Below are 21,240 nucleotides of genomic sequence, written 5' to 3' on the forward strand. Positions count from 1 at the left end.
TCCAGGGTACCTCTCTGTTACGGCCTGGGTTTAATTGGACAGCTCTTGGGGGATAGAGGTGGATGTCAGCCCTACTAGATATTAAAATATATTCTAGAGCTATAATACTGGGACAGGAATAGATCAATAAAATAGAATAGACAATTCTAAAAATAAGGGAAAATTAGTGTAGTGTACTATAATAGTGGCATTTCTAACCCATGGACAAAGATGAATTATTTAAAAGATGGTATTGGGACAACTTGGAGAACCACTTAAAAAAATACAAACTAGGTTTAGTAGTAGACCTCACTACTTATATGGAGATAAATTACAGATTGAATGAAGATTTGGGGCACCTGGTGGGCTCACTCAGTAGAGCATGTGACTCTTGATCTCAGGGTCCTGAGTTCAAGCCCCACATTGGGCATAGAGCTTATTAAAAAAAAAAAAAAGAAAGAAAAAGATTTAATATAATGGAGCTATAAGTGCTCTACAAGAAAATATGGGTGAATTACTTTTATAATCTTAGAGTGGGAAAAACCTTTGTTTTGGCCTGAAACCTTTAAGCCCTAACAGAAAAAAAAATCGAGAGGATATAAAAATAAAAATTTTCCATATGGCAAAATAATCTCATCACAAATAAAATAAAAAAGACAACAAAAGGACAACATATTTGCAAAATATATGACAAAAGATTAAATTTCCTTCATAAAAAAAAAAGACCACCAGGGCGCCTGGGCGGCTTAATCGGTTGAGCATCCAACTTTAGCTCAGGTCATGATCTCACAGCTCAGGAGTTTGAGTCGTGCATTGGGCTTTGTGCTGACATCTCAGAGCCTGGAGCCTGCTTCAGATTCTGTGTCTCTGTCTCTCTCTGCCCCTCTCCCGCTCACATTTTTTTTTCTTTCTTTCTTTCTCTCTTCCTTTCTTTCTTTCTCTTTCTCTCTCTCTCTCTCAAAAATAAATGTCAAAAAACATTTTTAATAAAATTTTTTTTAAAAATACCACCAACCCAAATAGAAAGATGGGCAAAGAATATGAACAGGTTGTTCTAAGAAATGCAAGTGACCGATAAATACATGATACAAATAAATATACACTCACACTGCCAAATGAAGAGAGGCAAAGGAAAATAAGAGATACTATTTTTCACCTCTCAGATTGGTAAAGACAGAAGAGATTGCTAATACTAAGCACTGACAAGCATGCCATGAAATGGGAATTGCCACCCGTCACTGGTGGCTGAGTAAACCAGTGCAGCATTTGTGCAGGGGGTTGGGGGGTTATCATTGTGAAAATTCAGAATCCTGATGATGAAGATAAAAGCTGCCATTTGCCAAATATTACCCCTCAGGAGGATATCCAGCTGCATTTTGTGACCTAACCTCAGAAGTCATACACCCTCTTTTCCACAATACCTAATAGCTTGCACAGCCCTGTTCATTGTGACCATTGTGACAGGGCACTAGGGTGTGATACCAGGAGGTGAGGATCACACGGAGCCATCTTGGAGGATGGCCACCACAGTGTCCAATTTGAAAGGGGAAATTTGGTGTCAAGTACTACATTAACCACACTCTTATTATCCACTTTGTAGATCAAGAAACTGAGGCTTAAAGAGATTTAAGTGTGGTGCCCAAAGCCACTTGAGTGTCAGAACCAGAATTTGAACCAGTCCCATTTGGCTAGACTCCATTGGACCTCCTCACTGGTCTCCCTGCTGTCACTCTTGCTTCCTTATAATCTCATCCCCTCTAATCTAAAAACATAATTCACATTGCATCATTTCCTCACTCTTAGAATAAAATCCACATACTTTACAGTGGTGTACATGGCCCTGCATGCTTGGCCCTGAATACCCTCTCACCTTTGTCCCCCCGACCCCGGCCCATCTCACTCTGGTCACACTGCTCACCTTTCTGTTCCTCAAACATGCCAAGTCCCTTCCTACCTCAGGGCCGTGGCACCAGCTCTTCCCTCTGCCTGGAAGACTGTGCCCCCAGGTCTTCACCCAGTTGTCCACTTCAGCCACCCTGGGGTCAGGGCACACATTGGCTTACTCTCGAGAGGGTCCTTCTCTGACCACTCAGCCCAGAGCCCACCCTTGTCTCCACCCTCAACCCGTCTCCACTCGATCCCTCGCCCCGACCTCCTGTGCCTCTCCTTCACCCCATCTTCCTTCTTACTCCTTGTTTCCAGGATCCAACCAGGATTCAAACTTTGCATTTAGTTGTTATTTCTCTTTACTCTCAGGGTTTAGAACACCTGAATTAATAACAATGAATCTTTTTGAAGAGTCCAGGACAGTCGTGTTGTAGAGAGTCTCTCTAGATTTCTTGTCTGGGTGTCTCTTCATAATCAGAGTCAGGTTATGCGTTTTGGAGAACACAAAGTGGGTGATGATTGCATCTCTTCAGGAGGTGAGCACATCATGTCAGGTGGCCCCACTTCAGGGGGCTCCTGAATTTGATCGCATGGTTATGGGTGCCTGCCAGTCTCTCCATTGTGCAGGTACATGTTCTCTTCCATCATAAGTAAGTAATATATAGGGATAGATGGGTTTTTAAATGCTCTGAGATGCTTGAACAGTATCCTCTCTGATCAGACTAAGCTCCTGTTTTTCCTAATAGTAACAAACCCTTGATCCCCTTGGCCAGGTCCCTACTTGCGGGGGGGGGGGGGGGGATGTCTCATGTCATATAGGAGTCTGTCTGGAGGAGTTTGCTGCTTAAGAAACTGCCCTATAGAGCAAATGCCCTGCCAATTGTCCACTTACAAAAACCCCTACTGTTGGGGCGCCTGGCTGGCTCAGTCGGTAGAGCATCCTACTCTTGATTTCAGCTCAGGTCATGATCTCACGGTTCATGAGCTCGAGCTCAGTGTGGAGCCTGCTTGGGATTCTCTGTCTTCCTTTCCCTCTGCCCCTCCTCCACTTTCTCTCTCTCTCTCTCTCTCAAAATAAATAAACATTAAAAAAAAAAAAAAGCACCCACTGCTTGCAGAGCCTGACATGAAGGGGACATGAAGGCAGTACTGCCCCCTGAAGCAGATGGGAGCAGCCTTCCCTGCCATACTCTCCCACCAAGACTGGGGCCGAAAGAAGGAAGGTCGCATCCTTGGGAGAATTAGTGGTCAAGAAACTAGGTCATGCCATTCCTTGTTGGGACCCGTGCTGTGGCCACTTTAAGGATCGAGGGAGTTGTCCAAAGGCACAAGGACACTGAAAACAACCAGCACAAGGTTACTCAAGGAGTGGCCACTCCTGCAGGAATAAGGATCTGGGAGATTTCTGCAGGCTTCAGCACACATGAAAATTCACCTAATTTTCGGTGCTGCTAAACAGCCAGGTTTCTCTAGGGCTCCCAACTGCTTTCTGTGGGTTGAGTGGGGCTGAGGCTGTTTTATCTCAGGGATGGTAAATGAGTTCACATTTCATGCCTAGAGAAAATCACTGCTCTGCTCTCCTGGGCGGTACTGGCTCTCTTTTATTAGTCAGAAAGGAGGTGGGTTATCTGGGTTCAATTCCACCTTTGAACTTCAGCTGGATTTGGCTTTATATTTCAAGCCCAGATGTCCACCACTGCTGTGAAATAGTGAATCAGGCCAAGAGAAGTCAAAGGTCTCTAGAAATGTGGTGGGAAGAGATGGGAAATCCGGGCCTGAATTATTTCATTTTCAAAGTGAGGAAGGGCATTTCCCATGTTGGAAACGCCCGCATTTCCCTGGATGAACTGGAGAGTCATGGCCACTAATTAAAATTCTAAAAATCATTATTGGGCACCAACACGCGTGGACATTCAGGTGATGCAACCTCCAGGCTGTCCCCACGACAATGGGCAAGAAGATCTATTAGAGAAAACTGGGAAGGGTGCATTGGTTTGAAAACACATTGGATTTTAGGAATAAAAGGCGCTAATGAGTAACATGCTTAGACCCTCTTTTAAAAATAAAGTGTAAGTTCTATACTGACAATAAATCTTTAGCACGTGTGGGGCAAGTCTGTCTGCCTTTAATTTGATATGTTGCCATCCTATTTTTCTAAGGGGTGAATACTGAGCTCTGAACCTGTGTTGTACTTCCCACTCACACCTGTAGAGGGAGCCTTGTTTACCTCGGATTGTTCACAATGCAAAGCTTTCAGTGAAAGAAAGAAAAAGGCTTTTAGAGAAAAAAAGTTGGAGGGTTAAAGGCAGTCTGTTTCAAAATCGCAAACAATCGAGATGGCTGTCTTGTTGTGTTTTTTTTTTTTCTTTGCTGTTCTACTGTGAATGAGTTGTAGCGTGAAGTCAGTAGAAATTGCCCTTCTTTTTCGGATGCGACTAGAGGGACCAGGAGGTGGGATCGTTGTTGGTATTTTTGTTTTGTTTTTTGGCCATTTCCTCACAGAATTCCACGAGGGCAGCTCCTCATCCCTGTTAAAGCACAAGCTTTTCCTGAAAGCTGATGCGTGGTAACGGAGGTTGTGAATCTGAGGAGGGGGACGTCTGCCCTTGACCCATCTTGTCTGTTGGGGTCTAATTGTGCTGTTTGGGGACGAGCGAGTTCTGTTCTAGGCTTGAGTCTGAGGTTGCTCTCAGGTCCAGGGTCCTCCACCCCCCACCCCGCGACGCCCCACGCGGTCTTCTCCAGCACCCCAGGCGGACAAGGTCCGCCTGTGCGGAGGACGGCGTCTCTGATCCGCCTGGGTCTTCCCTCTCCTGCCACGCTGTGTCTCCGCGGACAGTACGCGCCCAGGTCTGGGATAGAGCAGCATTCGTGATGTTATCCTATTACTTTACAACTGTAGCTCGCGCGCCGTAAGGAGCCGGTACGGTGTGGTCTAGAGGAGCACAATGACCGGCGGGAGGAGTGGGTGGGGGTGGCCGGGAGGGAGCAGAGAGCGAGGCGGCGGCGAGCGCTCCCGATCGCAGAAATGTTTGGGTCGGACAGGTGAACGCATCTTGGAGTCCCAGGCGCCCGCCAGGGAGGAAGAAGGGGAGCATGGGAGGGTGTAAACTAAGTGGTGGGAAAGAGACAAAGGAAGAGTGAAGAGGCGAGATGGTACGGAATATAGGGAGGGGGAGGGGAGAGGAGGGGGCGGGGGGGGGCAGCGCGCTAAGGACCCCGATCTTGAACTTGATCAAGAAAAGGGGGGCCCTGAGATAGGGGTGGGGGGGGCGGGAGAGAGCCGGCCACGTGCCTGATTCTCCCAGACTAGGGTCTCGCTGAGACCGCCCGGGGACCCAGCAGCCCCGCCCAGCGAGGACCCGCGTGCCCAGGGAACCAGGGGACACGAGGAGGTCCAGGGCTGCCCGAAGGCCCCAGGGCGCGGAGAGTTCCTAATGGTGCCCGAGTCACTTTCTTTGGGCCAAGTCTCTCCTCTCCTGGCCTGAACGCAGAGAGCCGGCGGGCCGGGTGCCTCCCCTTCCAACCCCCAGACCCGAAGACTGCGGCCTCCAGGAGCGAGGGGCGGGCACACACCCCACCGCTTTCTTTCCGGGGCTCAGCCCCCAGCAAGAATCTTCCTCGAAGCGCTTCCCCCTTAAGAGCGCTCTCCCCCCGGAGCGCACGGCAGCGCGTCCAGTGCGCCCTCATCCCTCCCCCACTACCTGGCCCAGCACCCCCTCCTTCCACCTCCTCTCCCCCCTCCCCGCCCCCCGGCCTCTCCCTCCTTTCTCCTCTCTCTGGGTGCCTCCTTTTCCTCTCTCCCCCTCCCCCCCGTGCCCACTCCTCCCTCTCGTCAGCCCCTCCACCTCCTCCTCCTGCTGCTCCTCCTACTCCCCCTGCGTGCGCCCTCCCCGCGCTCCCCTCCCCCCGGCCCCCGCCCCGTGCCCGGTCCCGCCCCCCCTCCCCCGCCTCCCCGTGCCCGGTGCCCCCCTCCCTCTTCCTCCCTCCCGGCCGCGGCGCCGCCGCCGCTGCCGCCGCCGCTCGCCTGGGCCCTCCCCCTGGCCACCCCCGCCCCCGGGCCGGGCAGTGACGCGCCGCGGCGGTGCCAGCCCCTCTCCCCGGGCGGCCGCGGCGGCAGCAGCAGCAGCAGCAGCTGGAGCTGTGGGGCTGTCACTGCCGCCCGCCCCGCTCACTCGCCGAGCCCGACCGCCGGTCTCCGCCTCGCCTCCCGCCCAGGTACGGAGTCCGACCCGGATCCCCGCGATCGGGCCGTTTCCGGGCCCCCGGCCGCCGCCCCCCTTCTCCCGCCGATGCCGCCGGCCGTTGAGCTGCGGTTAAGGGGGTGGGGGAGCTGGGGGGTTCTGGGGAGGGGGATGCGGGGGAGCTTCCTGCGCCGGGGCTGAGGAGGGGGGCGCAGGGAAGCGGCTGCGCCCTGGGCGGAGTGGGCTGGGGCGGGGGGCGGGTGAGTGTGACCGAGGCGGGGGGGGGGGGGGTGGGGACGGGCAGGGGAGGTGCACTCTAGGGGCTTTGGGGTCCCGGAGAGGTGTGCCTGGCGGCGAGTGCCGGGGGGCCGCCGGGCGCACCCCACTCCCGGGCCGTGCGCGCCGCCGGTCCTGGGGGGCGGTGATTGTGTGCGCTGCGCTGCGCCGCGCCGCGGTATTGTGCGGCGGCCACACCGTTTGCAGCGGGCTCGGCACCGCGTCCCGGGGAGGAAGGCGTTCGCAGGCGGCGGGGTGGGGGCCGGGCTCGGGTTGCCGCCACCGCGGCCGCCGAGAGAAGGGAAGTGGACTGTTTGGGGATATGAGGACGGGAAGCGTTGAGTGGCAGGGAGGGGCTCCCCGCCACGGCGCGGGGAGTTGAGATGAGGTTTGCAGAGTTGAGCCCACTTCGGCAGGCCCCTGTCCCTCCCCCGAGAGGACCGGGTGCCCTGCTCAGGTGTACCGTCAGAGCGGAAGCCGGGGGGCGGCGGCGGCTCCTGGCGAAGGGGCATTGCTAAATGAAGGGGACACACGGGGCGGGGGCAGCCGGCCGGAGTGAGGGCGCGCGTCCGCGTTAAGTTGAATTTACGCCTCCGCCGGCCACTCTCCGCTCTCCACCTAGCCCTCCTGGACCGGACACTTCTCGTGGGGCAGGGTGGGGGTGTGCCATCCACAGTTTTTATTCCAGCGGCTCGAGTTCAGAAATGACTCCCCCTCCCTGCTCCCACCTGGAGCAGCGTTTTGCCCGAGTCCGGTCGCCCCTACTGGGCCGCGCTTCCTGGGGGAAGTTCTCATTAAGCCTGGCTAATTAGCATTATTCCTGGAGAAAGGTTAAGGTTAGACCGTCCTTTTCCTTACCGGGAGGCCCACCCCCTTCCTCCCCATTCCCTTCTCCCTTCTCCCTTCCCCCTCCCCAAGAGCACAAAAGCACAAAAAGAAAGTGTGAAGAGGCGCAGATCAATGGAGAAGCCACAAACCCATTAATTCAAATGGAACCTTTTTCCCCCCTCTAAAACATTGATTTTTCTTTCTGTCTGCTCTGAGGGGAGATTAATAACCTCCTGATTTCACCTGAAATGGTGTTTGGACTCTGTGATTTCCTCCTCTTTCTGAGAAGGATTGTGGCTTGAAATAGATTCTCCCTTGAGATAAAGCCCTACTTATCCCAGAATCAGCTGGAAACCCCAGCCTGGGGCCCCCAGCCTACCAGGTGGGGGTGTGGGGAGAGGTGTTCAGGGGCTCTCACAGCTCCTCTGGGGAGAACCATCTGTGTGATGGGACTAGGGGTGCTGTCTGGCCCCCTTCTTCTGGGCTGGAGGTTGGTCTGGGGAAAGACCCCTATATGGCCCAGGCCTTGGGGGTAGTTTAGTCCTTACATAGTAAATTACCCCTTCGTTGGAAAATCATTAGGGCCCAAATGTGTCTTTAAATAATGTCAAGCTCCTGTCTAATCCCATCTCAAGCTGGGCTTGTTTTATAGAGTAGGTTTTAAGACAGCACCTCCTCCCACACCCACTTTACCTCAGCTGTGTGGCATGACCCCATTCAGCACCTTTTGGGAGCAGAACACCCCAGAACTTTCCTCCCAGCTGAGGAGGTGGATTTGGGGAAACTTCTGTGGCCTCAGCCACCCTGGGGCCATGTGGAGTTGGGCTGCCCTGAGTTTCTCAAGAACTTTTTTGTCTTGTCTGGGTCCTTTTCTTGGAAGGAAACTCCTGCAGGGGATTAGCTCAGAGTGGTTCCTCTCCAACTCTCCTTTTGGCTGGAAGAACCCCGTCTGCTGCAACTCCTCTCTCCAGCCACCCTCTTAAAGAGACCCCTGTTAATGCCAGGGCCTGGGGTGTCAGTGAGGCCCTCGTGGTGAGGAGTGCTGGGAAAACGGCCAGTTGCCTTTGCCTAGGAAACAAAAGCCCATTTTACACTCGACACACTAGTAGGAAGGTGTTGAAAATGCTCACTCCCAGCATTCAGGCCTTCGTGACAGCAAGGACAACCGAGCATCTCCCTATGTGTGTATGTATGTTTCTGACGGACCCTATGCGTGTGTACGAGAACACCTGAAAGGTGTTAGGGGATTGGCTGCCTCAGCCCTCCCCACTCCACGTTTCCCAGAAGGGCTTGTGCTCACAGGACTAGTCAGCAGAGAAGGTATGTTAGCAGGAAGGAGTGGAATTGTGCAGGGAGTGTCCCCAGGAGGCTGGCCTCCTCCCCTGGTGGCCAGGTGGGCTCAGTGTGGAGCATGAAGCGGCAGCCTTGGGACCCCACAGCTCCCAGGAGCTGCGGCTCAGACCACCCTAAGATTTCATTTGTGCAATCCCTTCACTACTTTCAATCCTGGGGGGTTTTCGTCTTCCATTAATAAGCCATCTGATGAACCGAAGGGGTTAAGTTGGGGTCAAATGCGGTTCAGTACCTTCTTGGCATGCTCAGAAGGCTGTGTGTGTAATGCTCGCTGACATGGAGACAAGGGGAAGAGTTGCCTCTTACTGAAGAATTCCAGGGCCCAGAAGGAACGTGCAGGTGTTCCAGAAGGAGGTGCTCACTTTTACATCTTGGTGCCCGCCTCCTTGGGGTAGAGCTAGTGCTGGGGCAACTGTCCCAGCCTGGCGATCTTTCTGGCAGGAGCTTCAGCCTCTCATCAAACAGACTGTGGGGGCTAGACAGAGGGGTCTGTCTCCTGCCTGGCCCAGAAACACCTCTGGCACATCCCTGCCTCCCCTCCCCCACTCCCCTTCTCTGAAACGTACACCCAAGGCTCCTGGTCAGGGCTTATGGCTTACAATTGCACTAAATTCTCAGCAAATCCTCCTCTTTTTTTTTTTCCTCAAAGCAAGTGGTAGAGATAGAGTTACAGCTGAGAGGAAAGGCCTGGAAAATGTTGTGTGAGGCACGCCCCAGGATCCCTGTCCTGGAGGATGCAAATGGCTCAACTTCAGAGGCACCAGGAACCTAGTTCCCAAGAAATTGACCCCAGTTGTAAAATAATCAGGTTACTGATAGCACCTGCTCCTAGTTACCCGCCATGGATACAGGCGCGTTTCCACCATTTCCCCTCTGCTCTCCCGTTTTCTCCTCCTCCTAGGCTGGGCAGTGGTTGGTGCTAGTTTGCCTGCAGAGGAGGAAGGGCCTCAGAACCTGGGTGGAGAGAAACTGAACCTGCCCATGAATTTTGGACTGCAGATAAGCAGGGAGGGTTTGGTCCGGTTCCTCTCCTTCTGCCCAGAGTCAGGGCTCCAGGATTGGGGTGTGTCCTAGGGGCTGGCTGGGTGCTGCTCACCTGCTCCCCACATATTCTTAAGGTCCCCCCCTTCAGAAAGGCAGTGGTGCTATCGCTTTGACGCCCACAATGGCTCAGGCCCTTTGGTGCTGAATGATGGACTTTTATCAACAGGTGGCAAGGCTGTAGGCTTCAAGGTGTCTGAGGTAAGAGGAGCTGGGGGAAGGGGGCAGCTGGCTGGTCACTCTCATGGGGTCTGGGGAGAGGTGGCCCAGAAAGACTGGATTGTATACACTCTTTTATTCTCTAATGAAAATTTCACTGAAGTTTGTTTACGGAGAGAAATTAGTAGATCAGATTCCCTTGAGAGTCCAGAAGGGAAAAGCAAGAGGGGCCTAACTCGTGACCTCTGGGTGAGCAGGGGGAGAACACCCTAAGTCAACCCACAGGCCCAAGAGCCTGCGGCTCACAAGGCCGCGCTGGCCACCTCCTGCTGATCCCTCGGGAAAGGAGTGCATCTCCCGCCCTACACAGTCATGGACGGTCTCAGAGTCGCGTGCACCGGCGACTGCCTGTGTAATTAGCCTGCTCCTGGAGCCTCGGCTCCATCCAGGGGGCGAGGTCACGGCCTGCCCTCTGCGGCTGGGGGCTGCGCTGTAGCAGCCAGGTTGCAAAGGGGTCTGGGAAGGCTTCTCTCCCACAAAAGTAGCTGTGGCAGCTCCGTCAGAACGTACTCGTTTTCTGTGTTTCAACCGGGTTGACGACGCTTGGTTTCTCCTAAAAAGCGGCTACAGCAGCGGTGTTGGAACCTTGCACAGAGCCACCGCCTTCAGAGCCAGGGGTCGTGCAGCAGACCCCGCGGGCTGTGAGAACACTCTCCAGGGGAGAGCTCGGCAGTCCATCAGTGGCTTGGGAGGGGTCCGTAGCCCCTTTCTCCTGGCACTTAAGCGGGGCAGAATTTTTGGCTGGTGTCTCTCTGTAGATAACAAGGTCCTGAAGGAAAGGAGCCTTCATCGTCTGTGCCCCCGGCACAACACAAGCACATAGTAGATGTTCAGAAAATGTGTGCCACTCATTGAAGAGAGAGAGCGCGTGTGGGAGTATGTGTAAATATAGCTCCATCTCCCATGAGTCTCCTGTGGGTCTCATCCTGAGACACTTTGTCGTTAGGGAGTCTGGCTCTTTCAGTTGAAGGGAGGAAGCGCGGTGTGGCGGCTCTGTGATGTGGGCTCTGGGCACAGACCGCCTGGGTTCAGAGCCCAGCTCTGCAGCTAGCTGTGGTGCCCTTGGGCAGCTGGGGTCGATCTCCGAGGGGCGGGTCCCACATCCTGAGACAGGCCTGACGTGGGCGCCTGCTTTTTTAATGGAGCCATGGGAGGGAAATCTCGTGAAACCCTTGCCCCCAAAGACCCCGGTGGCACGGTGGGCACTGGGTTTTCGCTGTCAGTCAACTTCAGTGTAAAGTTTCGCTCACCTCTTCCCACTTCGACTTGGCAGGGCAGGGAAGGGTGGAGGGGGTCATTCTGGTGGACAGTTAAGCGATCTGAGTCAGAGAAACCCTAGGCCCTGCGTGGGGTGGCTGGCATGTGCCACAGGGAGACGTTGCGGGGCCGTGTGCTGCCGCCAGCCTGCCAGCCACCATCCGGGTTTCATATGGTCTCCATTCGAGAACCGTGTGTAGCGGGACCGAGGCCGCCACTGTCGAGCTGATGTCGCATCCTCCTCAAACGCCAGGATCCCGCCAGGCAGTTCAGCCAGTGCCCCGCGTCTCGCAGGCCTTGCGGGGGGGTCCGGGAGACACGCTGCCTCGTCCCCACCCTCGGAAGGACTTCAGGTTCTCTGGGGAAAGTCAGGGCAAAGCCCAGAGTATGTTGACATGCCGCAGCTGAGGGGCGTGTGCCTGACTGCAGGGGGCTGCTGGTGCGGACAGATTGTGTAAGAGTGATGGAGACAGCCGGAGTTGGTGGGTGAGACAGGTACGCGTTTGGACTTTGCGCTGTGCGGTGCCACAGGCCGGTGGGTGTTCCAGGTGAGGGGGACAGCCTGGGCGCAGCCTCGCAGGTGGGAAGGATGGCGCGTCTGGGCCTCTAGGATTGCGCACGTCTGGCTCTGCCACTTGTAAGCTCACGACCTTGGGCGGTCGCCCTAACCCCTTGGAGTGGCCGTTTCTCGTCTGTAGAATGGGGCTGATGACTACACCTGCCTCATGAGGCCCACAGGTGGGCCTGTGGGGAGGATGACATGAGACGATCAAAGGGGAGCACTTGGCGCCTAATGAACTTTGGCGTCTGTTCACGTTTTCAAGTTGGTGGAGCGAGGGTAGAGTGTGGGCACCTTGAGCGCTGCGCCCAGCGGTTCTGACTTTTCCCCGCTCCTGGGTGAGGACACCGTGTGCTTAGTGGACCAGCTGCGGACAGCCCCGCCCAGGCTTGTGCGCACCTTGGGAGGGGACACTCCTGTGTGGCGCCGCCGCCCCTGGCCTACCCCTCTCCTCCGGCCACAGTGGCCTCCTGGCTGCTCCTTGGACCCACCAACATGTGCCAGTGCCTGGAAGGCTCCCTGTGCAGACCCCTGCATGGTAACCTTCCTCACTTCCTGTGGGCTTCCTCTCAGATGTTTCCTAACCGGCGAGGCCCTCCCTGGCCACCTGACAAACACGGCCCCACGGGCCCCTCTCCCGCTTGCTCTGCTTCGTTCTGCTCCGGAGCCCATCACCACAGCTGTTACGTGTTTTTTCTGCTGATTATCCATCTCCTCCCCTGCGGGACAGGGAGTGCCAGGAGCACTAGGACTCTGTCTTGTCCACTGCTGAACTTCCCAACGCCTAGAAAGTGCTTGGCTCATAGTAGGTGTTCAATAAATGCTTGTTGAATGAATGCATGAAGCGTTTTGAGTAGGTGGCGCTTCCGGATGTTAATAGATTCAGCCTTGTAAATCATGGGTGTTTCAACAACACCCAAGAGCCAGGAAAGGCCTTCCTACCTCAGGTCAGACCCTGAGCACAGTGTGCTCTGGGCAGCCGGGAAGGAGCAGGCGGCCCAAGCAACGATGTGTCTGCCCCTGGCTCCCAGAGCCTCGATGGGCTCTGTGCCTCCAAGGGTCCGCTCTCTGGCCAGCCACCCGTCTCACTCTTAGGTTCCGTCCTGGGGGGCCGCACGGGAGAGTTTTGTTGTCCCTTTGTGCCTTTTGTGCAGAGAGAGCCTTTTGACTGTGTGTGTCCCTCTGGGTGTGAGAACATAGTCTGAGTGAATGTGAGTGAGTGAGCTTTCACCCAAGGAAGACTGGGTGGATGTGCTTGTGCCTAAGGAGCAGGGCGGCCAGTGGCAGGGAGGCAGGGTGAGTGGAAGTGTGGGAGCGGGTGGGAGGGGAATAAGTCCCAAGAGGACACCTGGTCTCTGTCCCCTGAGGCTCTGGGTGTGCCTCGTGGGGACCCCGGAGCTGGGCAGAGCTGGTGTGGTGGATTCGGCCGCAGAGGGCACACACTGGCTGCACAGAAGCTGTAAATTCCAGGAAACTCCCTGCCAGCCTGCCATAGTGGGGGAGGGGTGGATAATCCACGCCGGTTCCCTAGCACTTGGAGAACAGATGTGTCTGCCTCAGGGACAGCCTCCGAAGAAAGTTCGAACCAAAGTGTGTTTGCTCATTATAAAAGAGTCGTTTGTGAGGGGGCCCTGGAGAGGCTTTTTTTGGGGGGTGGGGGGGCTCTGCCAGAGGTCCTTACTGGGGGCCCACAGATGCCATTGTATCCTGCTAGAGAGGAGAGGGGAGGGGGCAAAGCCAGTTGGGGGGGTGGGGAGCTGCTGGGCCATCTTTCTTGCATTTTACAGCCAGCTCCCAAACACAGTTGCTTGCTGCTCCTGAAAGAGGCTGGGCCAGAAGGAGGTGGGGTCCCTTCCCACTGGAGGGCTGGATTGAAGGGGCCCCGCCCTGGGGGTTCCCAGATGACTGGCCAGGGGCTCACTGAAGCCAGCAAGGGGAGAGGAGGCAGGCGTGGTCCTCTCTAACAGGCCCTCCGGCTGTTTGGAAGGCCCTGGCGGCCCCCCAGGCCCCGGAGCCAAACCCCCTTTGCGGTCTGATCCGAACCCTCCTCGCCTGCCCCACCCCCTTCCTTCTCTGCACTTCTGGGGCTGGCCTTTTCAGCCCTGGAAGCTGCCCAAGAGCATATCTTTGAAGCACAGCAAAGGTTAGGAAGGAGGAAGACAGAAATGTCCTCTGGGTTGGGGGAGTGGGAGAAAGGAATTCCATGCATGCTCCACGGGAGCTGGAGTCGGAGGCAGTCCTAGTGGGGGCGGTCTGCTTGGCCTCAGCAGTGTCCGCATGTCTCGCTACCCGCTTTTGGCCACCCGTCCCTGTGCACAGCGAGCCCTCTTCCCGGGGCTGCGGGCGGGGAGTGGTGGCCCTTGTTTACAGCGCTTGCTTCAACCTTGGCTCACAAGGGTAAGAGCCAGGCCCTGCTATCCGCCCCTCCAGGATGCAAGACCTCATAATTGTCTTCAATTACAGACAGCGCCGGCCCTCAGCCCTGGCTTCCGACAGGAACCAGAGCCCGAACCACTTGCACGGGGGCAAGGTTGGGGGTTCCCTGTGGCCTTTGGAGGCTTCCAAATGCCCACAGGCCCTAGGGTTCACCCAGAATGCTGCCTTGGGGCTGCACAGAGCCTGTCCCTGTTGAAACATCCACCTTCTTTGTCCCTGATCAGGATGAAACTTCTGTGAGCAGTGAAGATTTTGATATGAACGACTCCACATGGATGTCAGCTGACCCACACCTGGCCTCCAGCCTGAGTCCCAGCCAGGACGAGAGGATGCGGAGCCCTCAGAACCTCCACAGCCAAGAGGACGGTGAGTGTCTCTGAGTGGCCAGTGAGGAAGGGGCTGTGCCTGCCTGCAGGGGCCTAGAAATCTGGGCTGGGGCCTGGCGAGGGGTCCTACTGGAGGGCCTCAGCATCTCCACCAGCACTCCAGCCCCTGGCTGCAGAGAGAGCAAGTCCTCCCAAAGGTAAACGGAGAGAGCTCTCAGGGGCTGGCAGCCTGACAGGCCGTCGTCCTGCCTGTCTGTTTGCCCTGACGCTCACAGGCTGGTGGGATATGGATGTCGAAGTTACCGTGATTCAGGTCTAGGAAGGCTAATAGTTGCCTGACCCGGAAGAGTTCAGCAGTGAAAGCAAGAGTTAGGCTTCTGCAACTCAGCATGAGGCTATAGGACAGGGTCCCTGCCTGTCACCTTGTGAGCCAGCAGGCAATAAGCTTGTCCACTGTGTGTCCCCAGGCCCTTGTGATAAGAAGTGGCCCAGCTCAGGAGCCGTCTGGCCTCTTCCCTGGCCCCCACTGCCCTCCAGGGCCAGCCAGGCAGCTTCCTGTGGCCTCCCTCGGAACGGAGGCCTTCTTCTTGGCATGGGAGTCTTGGGGTCAGAAGTCAGATCCCAAGAGTCCACTCTGGAGCACCTGTGTGAAACCCCCAAGGGGCCGGGGCTCTGAGACGACAGTGCCTGTGTCAGTCACATGCAGTTGTGGGACCCAGGTGGCACCTGTGGTCGGTGTCTCTGGTGGGGCTCTGGGTTCTGGGGAGGAGATTGGGGGCGGGGGCTGAGCCCAGGGCTGAGCCTCAGAGATCTGGGGTGTAGAGCCAGCAATTAGGAAGGGTCAAAGGTCAGGCCTGGAATGCGGGAGGGAAGTGCAGGGTTAAAAAGGGGTGTAATGTTAACTCTGTGAAACGGGTTAGCCTTAAAGAGTAAATAAGGGGTAGGAGCCTTGCAGTTTGGGTCAAAGTTCGTCTCCATGGCAGAACCCGCGCACGCCTGCCTCCCGACTGCCCTCACAGGCCTGAATCCGGCTTTGTCTGGGAGGAGACCCAGCCTGGAGGCAGCTGGGGAAGCTGGGCTAGGGGCTGGGGAGCCCAGAGGGTGGTTCTGCCCGGCCTGGAGTATAAGGCTGCTGGGAAAGAAAAGACTTTTGTGCCCTGACACCTCGTGAGGTCGGCACGACCCCCTCGTGCTGTGAGCCTCCCCACCAGAGCCTCCCAGACCAGTAACCGCCTCCCAGTATTCCCACAGGGTGGGGGCAGCCACATGCTGCTGGGGGTTCTGGGGCTCGGAAGTGCCCAGCAGCTGACCTCCCTCCTCATCTGAGCCGATCAAAGGCCACGCCCAAAGGCCACACCAAGGGCTGTGCCAGCAGAGCTCAGCCAAGGGCATAGGGTTATACCTTCCCAAGAAGGATCCAGAACATTTTTTTTAAAAACTCAGAGTAGTAGGACTGAATGGGGGCCATATTCCCACAACTCACTCTTGAAAAAGTCTTATGTTATTGTTGCTCAAAACCATCCTTTAGGAGTCTGATTTTTGTTGGAGACATCTCCCAGGGAGACTTGGCACTTTGTGGGGAGTTTCCAGGCTCAGGTAGCAGAAGGGAGTATTTCTGTGAGGGTCGCAGGGATTCCTCAGCATCATTTGCCCCACTGCCCGGGGCTTGGCTGGTCACGAAGATAAAGCAGAGACTGGGGTCGGCACATCCTGCAGCTGGTCCCACAAGAGCTTCCCAGGGGGAGCCGGCCTGGGTGTAGTCCTGCAGTCCCCCTGCCCCTCCCGCCGCCCCAGGCCTTCCTGGTTGTGGGCACTGGGCTGAAGCAGGCTGGCCTGCTGACAGTGCCAGGGTGTTTATTAGGGCAGGCAGCCCGAGCTGGAGACAGGGAGGACGGTGTTGACTGTGATACCATCAATTTAATTATTTAATCAGAGGCTGTGTCTGGAGGCTGTGGGCTGATGTGCTGGCCGGAGGCCGACCTAGACCCAGTGCGGGGGGTCGCAGGCCTTGAGAAGGCCCAGTTGTCTGGCCTGGTCTCTGCTGCCCCTGCTGGTCCTGGATCTATTGGTGACTGCTGTGTTTATCCAGAGCAGTGGGTTCCCATAGGGTTTTGGCTGGGTACAGACCTGGCCTAGAGCCCTCCTCCAGCCCCCCAGCCCCCACAGTGGCACGCAGCCAGCTCCCCTCTCTGAAGGTGCTTACAGTGCAGACACAAGCCGAGATCCTGCTCCCATCAGTGAATCAACGGGAGACCGTCAGACTACGGGGTGTTCTCGTATCCCCTGTTAACGAAGGACCGGGGTGGGGACAGGCCAAGCAGAGGCTCTGGTCTACCCTGGACTCCGAACCTAGCCACAACCCTCCGTGGTGGCTTGCTGTGTGGTCTCCGGCCCTCGGTCCTCCGTGGAGCTGGCAAATTGGAAAGATGAGGTCTAAAGCCCCCATTGTGAGTCCTGCAAGGCACAGACCATGTCAATCTTGCTCTCTACTCTGTCCCCAGTGACTCCAGCTGTATGCTTGGCATGTTATAGGGGGCTGCTGAATATTTGTTGCCTGAATGAATAAAGAAACAGACATTCATCGAGACCTACCTCTGAGCACACCATCCGGAGGGGATATAGGCCCACCCTTGTTGGGGACCAGTTGAGTTCTTTGTTCCTGAGGATATCCCCAATCTGAGCACCTGGGTCTTTTCCCTTAGCCAGAAAGTGTGGGGGCTTCCAAGGCTGTCCCAGGGAGTGCACCACTCGTGCTGGCCAGTGATGCGGCCCAGAACCATTTCGGGAAGCCAGGTAGCTTGCACACATTCACATCTGTAGGTGTATGTGTTGGGCCCTCCTCTTTCCCCTCCTCCTCCTCCCCCCTGCCCCCCCCCCCCTCTTCTCTCCTTCCCTTTTCAAATTTTAACAAATGCAGATGAAGACTCGCTCTCGGCGGGCCAGGTCCCCTTGCCGAGACCAGAAGTGAATTAGCACACCAGCTTTCACCCCTGGGAACTTGCCTCTGAGATGTGCAGGGAGTGGGAATGCACTCGCCCTGAAACATGCATGGTTGTGCTTTTCCCCCCAAGCCCGCCACTGCCTGCAAGGATGTACTTCACGGATCTCTTTTCTGGGTGCTGTTCCTGGCTCCCTGAAATCACAGCAGCAGACACTGGGCCGGGGTGGGGGAGGGGCACACCACGCACAAGGTGCTTCCCTGCTGGGGGCTGTCGCTGCCATGGGTGACCATACAGTCTTATCCCACCTCATGAGACGTAGGAGATGATAAAGAGAATTTGGGTGATCTGACCCTTCTCGGGGTAGTGCCAAAGGAGGCTGCCCTCCTGTTTCTGCCTTGGCAGGTATTGGCCATGTGTGAAATTCCCCAGAAGATGGTGTAGGGGGGAGCCTGGGAACCAGAGGAGCTTCCCCTCACGTATTCCAAGCACTGGCTTCTTGGGGCCAGAGTGATCCAGGCTGTTCCTGCTGCGGCCTCTTGCCCACACGTGGCCGAGTCTTTTCCAGACCTGCAGCTAGGCGCTATCTGAGGCTTCGGCCTATGAGTCCAAATGGAACTCTGTGTACATCACAGGTGCCTGGAAAGACACTTGGCTCAGGGGGTGTCTTCTGGGGTAGAGAGAAGACGCCTGGGAGAAGCTAGCTGTTGAGACTTTGTCCAGAGACACTGTAGTCTGGAGTTGACTTGGGACCAGTCTGTCAGTCTGTAGTCATGTCCCGTCGGTGGGATTATCTGCCTAATGTCCATCTCTCCCCCAGAGAGCATAAGCACCCTGAAAGCTAGGACCCCAGAACCCAGCACAGAGCCTGGCACAGAGCAGGTGGGGGTAATGGTCTGTCAAATGGATGCACGAATGAAATGGTGAACAAGAGCACACACATGGGCAAGGCAAGCCCGCAGGCAGGCCCCCCAGGCTTCAGATGCCGGCCAGGCCAGGGTCCCAGGGGGCCATGGGCGGGCCAGGCAGTCTGGGCTGCAGAGGGAGGGGCCAGGCCAGGGCCTACTCCTTGATTTCTCCTTGATGTGCTTCACTGGCCTCTTGCTCTGCCCCTTCCTGATCGGAAAATGTGAGGCCTGGCCTCCAGAAGGGATGCGAGGGGGTGGGGAGCGGACATTACTCACCTCTCCGGCAGACAGGAAGCCAGCGCCAGGGGAGAGCAGAGGGTCCTGCTTCCCTCTTCCTGCATGGTCGTCTTCCTGCAGGATTGTGGGGGTGGGGATTGCCGACCAGGGGCTGTGTGGTGTCCTGGGGCATTTCAGGGCCCCTTGTATGTGCCTCTCAGACGAGACTGCTCCTATAGGCCCACAGGACACCACACTGGACCTCTCTTCTTCCCTCCCTCTGGCGACCCGGTGCCTGGCACTCCCTTCCTGCAGATGGGGAGGGTTTGGAGCCTCCCCTCTGGTGCCCATGACCAAAGGCACTGGCAGGGGGTGGGGGGAGTGGTCTTCAGTTCTTTCAGGACTCTTATCAGTTTGGTCATGGGAAGATTGAGCCCCTGTTCCTGCCTTTGAGGAGTCAGGCAGAGAGGGACAGGCACAAGAATGTGGGATCCCTGCCAGGCTGTAAGCCTCCTGAGGGCAGGTGTGCCTCTGTAGAAACCTATCTTAGGTTTCCCCTGGTTTCACAAATATTACATTTATTGTAGAAATTTTAGGGGGGGAAATGGAGCAAAAGAAAAGAAAAAAATACCAATATTTGGGGCATATTTTTCTCAGTCTTTTCTTTGCATATAATAAAAGTCTTGTGAAAAAAAAAAGGCTGTAGTGTTGCAGCCACCTTTTTTTCTTCTTAATGTTATTTGCCTCTCCTGTCAGTGATGTGGCATTTTTTGAAGACTGTCCAGTCATCCTAGTGACTGGAATCACCATTCCCAAGCCTGCTGGGTGCTCAGAGCTATGACCATGCCTTTCCTACAGGGAAGGACATGTCCTCTCCTGAGGGGGAAGTAACTTGCCCAGACCACAAGTCTCTCTGACTCTGGAGCAAGCGTTTGGGCCACTTGTGGGGAAGGACATTTGAGTTCCTCTTTTTCATTGTTTCAGACAGCGCCACGGGGGGCATCCTCAGGGTCAGGGCCCTGCACCGGGATGAGTGTCCTCTTCTGGCCGTTACCCCCAGCTCTGACCATGGAGAAGCAGCTCAACCAATGGCTGTTGAGCAGCTAGTGGCAGAGATGGGGGACCAGAGGAGGCCCGTGGGAGCAAGCAGGCTGTGTTTGGTGTGATGTTGAAGGCAGGCACAGGGGGCCTGAGGTGTGCCTGGGAGGCTCAGGTAGCAAGCACATCCGTGCTCCTCCCAGGGAGGAGGCTGGGCAGGGGAAAAGGTGCTGAATGCCAGGGCTGCGGGTTTCCTGGGTCACATGTCTCCAGAAGCTCCCCAGGACTCCAGCCTCCAAACAGGAGAGATGGGGCAGGGAGGCTGCAGCCAGGAGGATGGAGAGAGTTGGGGCCATGTCTGTGGGCCAGGTCTCAGTTGGACGTGGCCCCCTGCAGGCAGGCCCTGGCACTGTGCCATGGGTCTCCTGAGCTGGTTCTGGCCAGTCCCGTCCCTGCCCGGTGGTCCTCGGCAAGTCATTGGCTCTGATTCCTGGCTTCTGCTGATGTAGGACAGGCTAATGTGACCATTAGCCCTGAGGTCCTTGGGAGCTCTTTGAGAGAAGACCAAGGCTTCCTGCCTGCTGATAAGTAGGCCCTTCACCGCCCAGAAACGCAGCCCGGGCAGCAGGGGCTGTCCCCTGGGGAGCAGTGGGGCTGTCCCTCCTTTCCTCACCTGCCGGGGCTTCTCCCAGTGTGCCTCCCCCACCTCCCTGCAGCGTAGTGTGCAGGGGAAGGGGGCGGCTGTAGCCCTGCTGCCCTGCCCAAGGCTCGGTCCTGCCTCCACTCGCAACTCCTCGCTCCTTGCTGTGGGGCCTGGGGCAGTGATCTGCCCTCACTGGACAGAGAGATGAGAGCTGGGTGAGGCAGTGACAGAGCTTAGCACAAGCCAGGGACGGGAGAGGCTCAACAAATGGGTGTGGGGCCTTTTCCTCATAAGTGGCCAGCCTGGTGCAGGGGGCTGTGCTGGAGGGCCCGGCGCCCGGGCTCACTGCCAACTGGCACGCGCAGGCTGAGGGGCTGTTGGTAGGTCAGGGCCTCCCTTGAAAGGCTGAGGGGTTCTCCTCACTGGTCCCAATTTCCAGACTCTTCACCAGCTTCACTTGGTCCCGTCCAGTCTCTCTATCTGTTCAGGTCCCTCTGGGTCCCGTCTGCCACATGATCCCCATGTGGTCCTGACCACAGCTCCCTTACAGCGTCACACCAGTGTTCCTTGCTCCTGCTGTACAACACACACACACACACACACACACACACACACACACACACCCATACCCATCCACCCACCCACCCACCCAGAGCCTTGCTTCTTTGGAAAGAGCTGGGATGGGGAGTCAGGTACTCACAGCTTGTCCTGGCATCTTGTGAACTCCTGTCACACACCCTGCTCATATGTGCCCGGGACCCTGAGTCCTTCAAGCCCCTGCCTCTGGATCCGGCTGACCCTGTCTCCAAGCTTCCACACAGGCAGGTAGCTAGGCAGGCAGCTGTGAGATTGTTCTGCTGTCCAAGGAGAAGGCTCCTGGGCACTGAGGACGCGATGGGAGGGTTCCCAGCAAGGGGTGGATGCTGCTCATGCAAGTGAGAGGACAGGGGCTGCCCTGCTAGTGGGGAAGGGCTCAGTAGGAGTTGGGAGCAGGCCATTCGGGCTCAAGACAGTCCCCAACACCACCCCTGTGCTCCGGATACTTAGTGTGCTCTGTGGATGGTGCCCGCCCTCTGGCAGGCCCACTGCTGGGGTTGGAGCTTTATGGTTTGCTTACAGCTGACTCCCTGGGGACCCCAATGCTCATGGTT

At 56.4% G+C, this 21,240-nt stretch overlaps 1 protein-coding gene across 9 annotated transcripts in view; it reads left to right on the forward strand.

Annotated features, from left to right (window-relative positions):
* The window catches only part of NOL4L (nucleolar protein 4 like), a 127,381-nt gene that overhangs the window by 84,443 nt on the left and 21,698 nt on the right, over nt 1-21,240 (forward strand). For 7 of the 9 annotated variants that reach the window (XR_007151008.1, XM_047853306.1, XM_047853311.1 and 4 more), the window contains one exon: nt 14,244-14,385. Coding sequence is in view for 8 of the 9 variants with exons in the window: in XM_047853306.1 (XP_047709262.1) it covers nt 14,244-14,385 (142 nt within the window). In the remaining variant the exon portion in view is untranslated. Of the gene's footprint in view, nt 1-5,931; nt 6,085-13,845; nt 13,981-14,243; nt 14,386-21,240 lie in introns of those variants that run through there. The other 2 variants (XM_047853314.1, XM_047853313.1) reach the window with 2 other exon arrangements.

Source organism: Prionailurus viverrinus, chromosome A3, assembly GCF_022837055.1.
Source record: "Prionailurus viverrinus isolate Anna chromosome A3, UM_Priviv_1.0, whole genome shotgun sequence".
NCBI classification, from domain to species: Eukaryota; Metazoa; Chordata; class Mammalia; order Carnivora; family Felidae; genus Prionailurus; species Prionailurus viverrinus.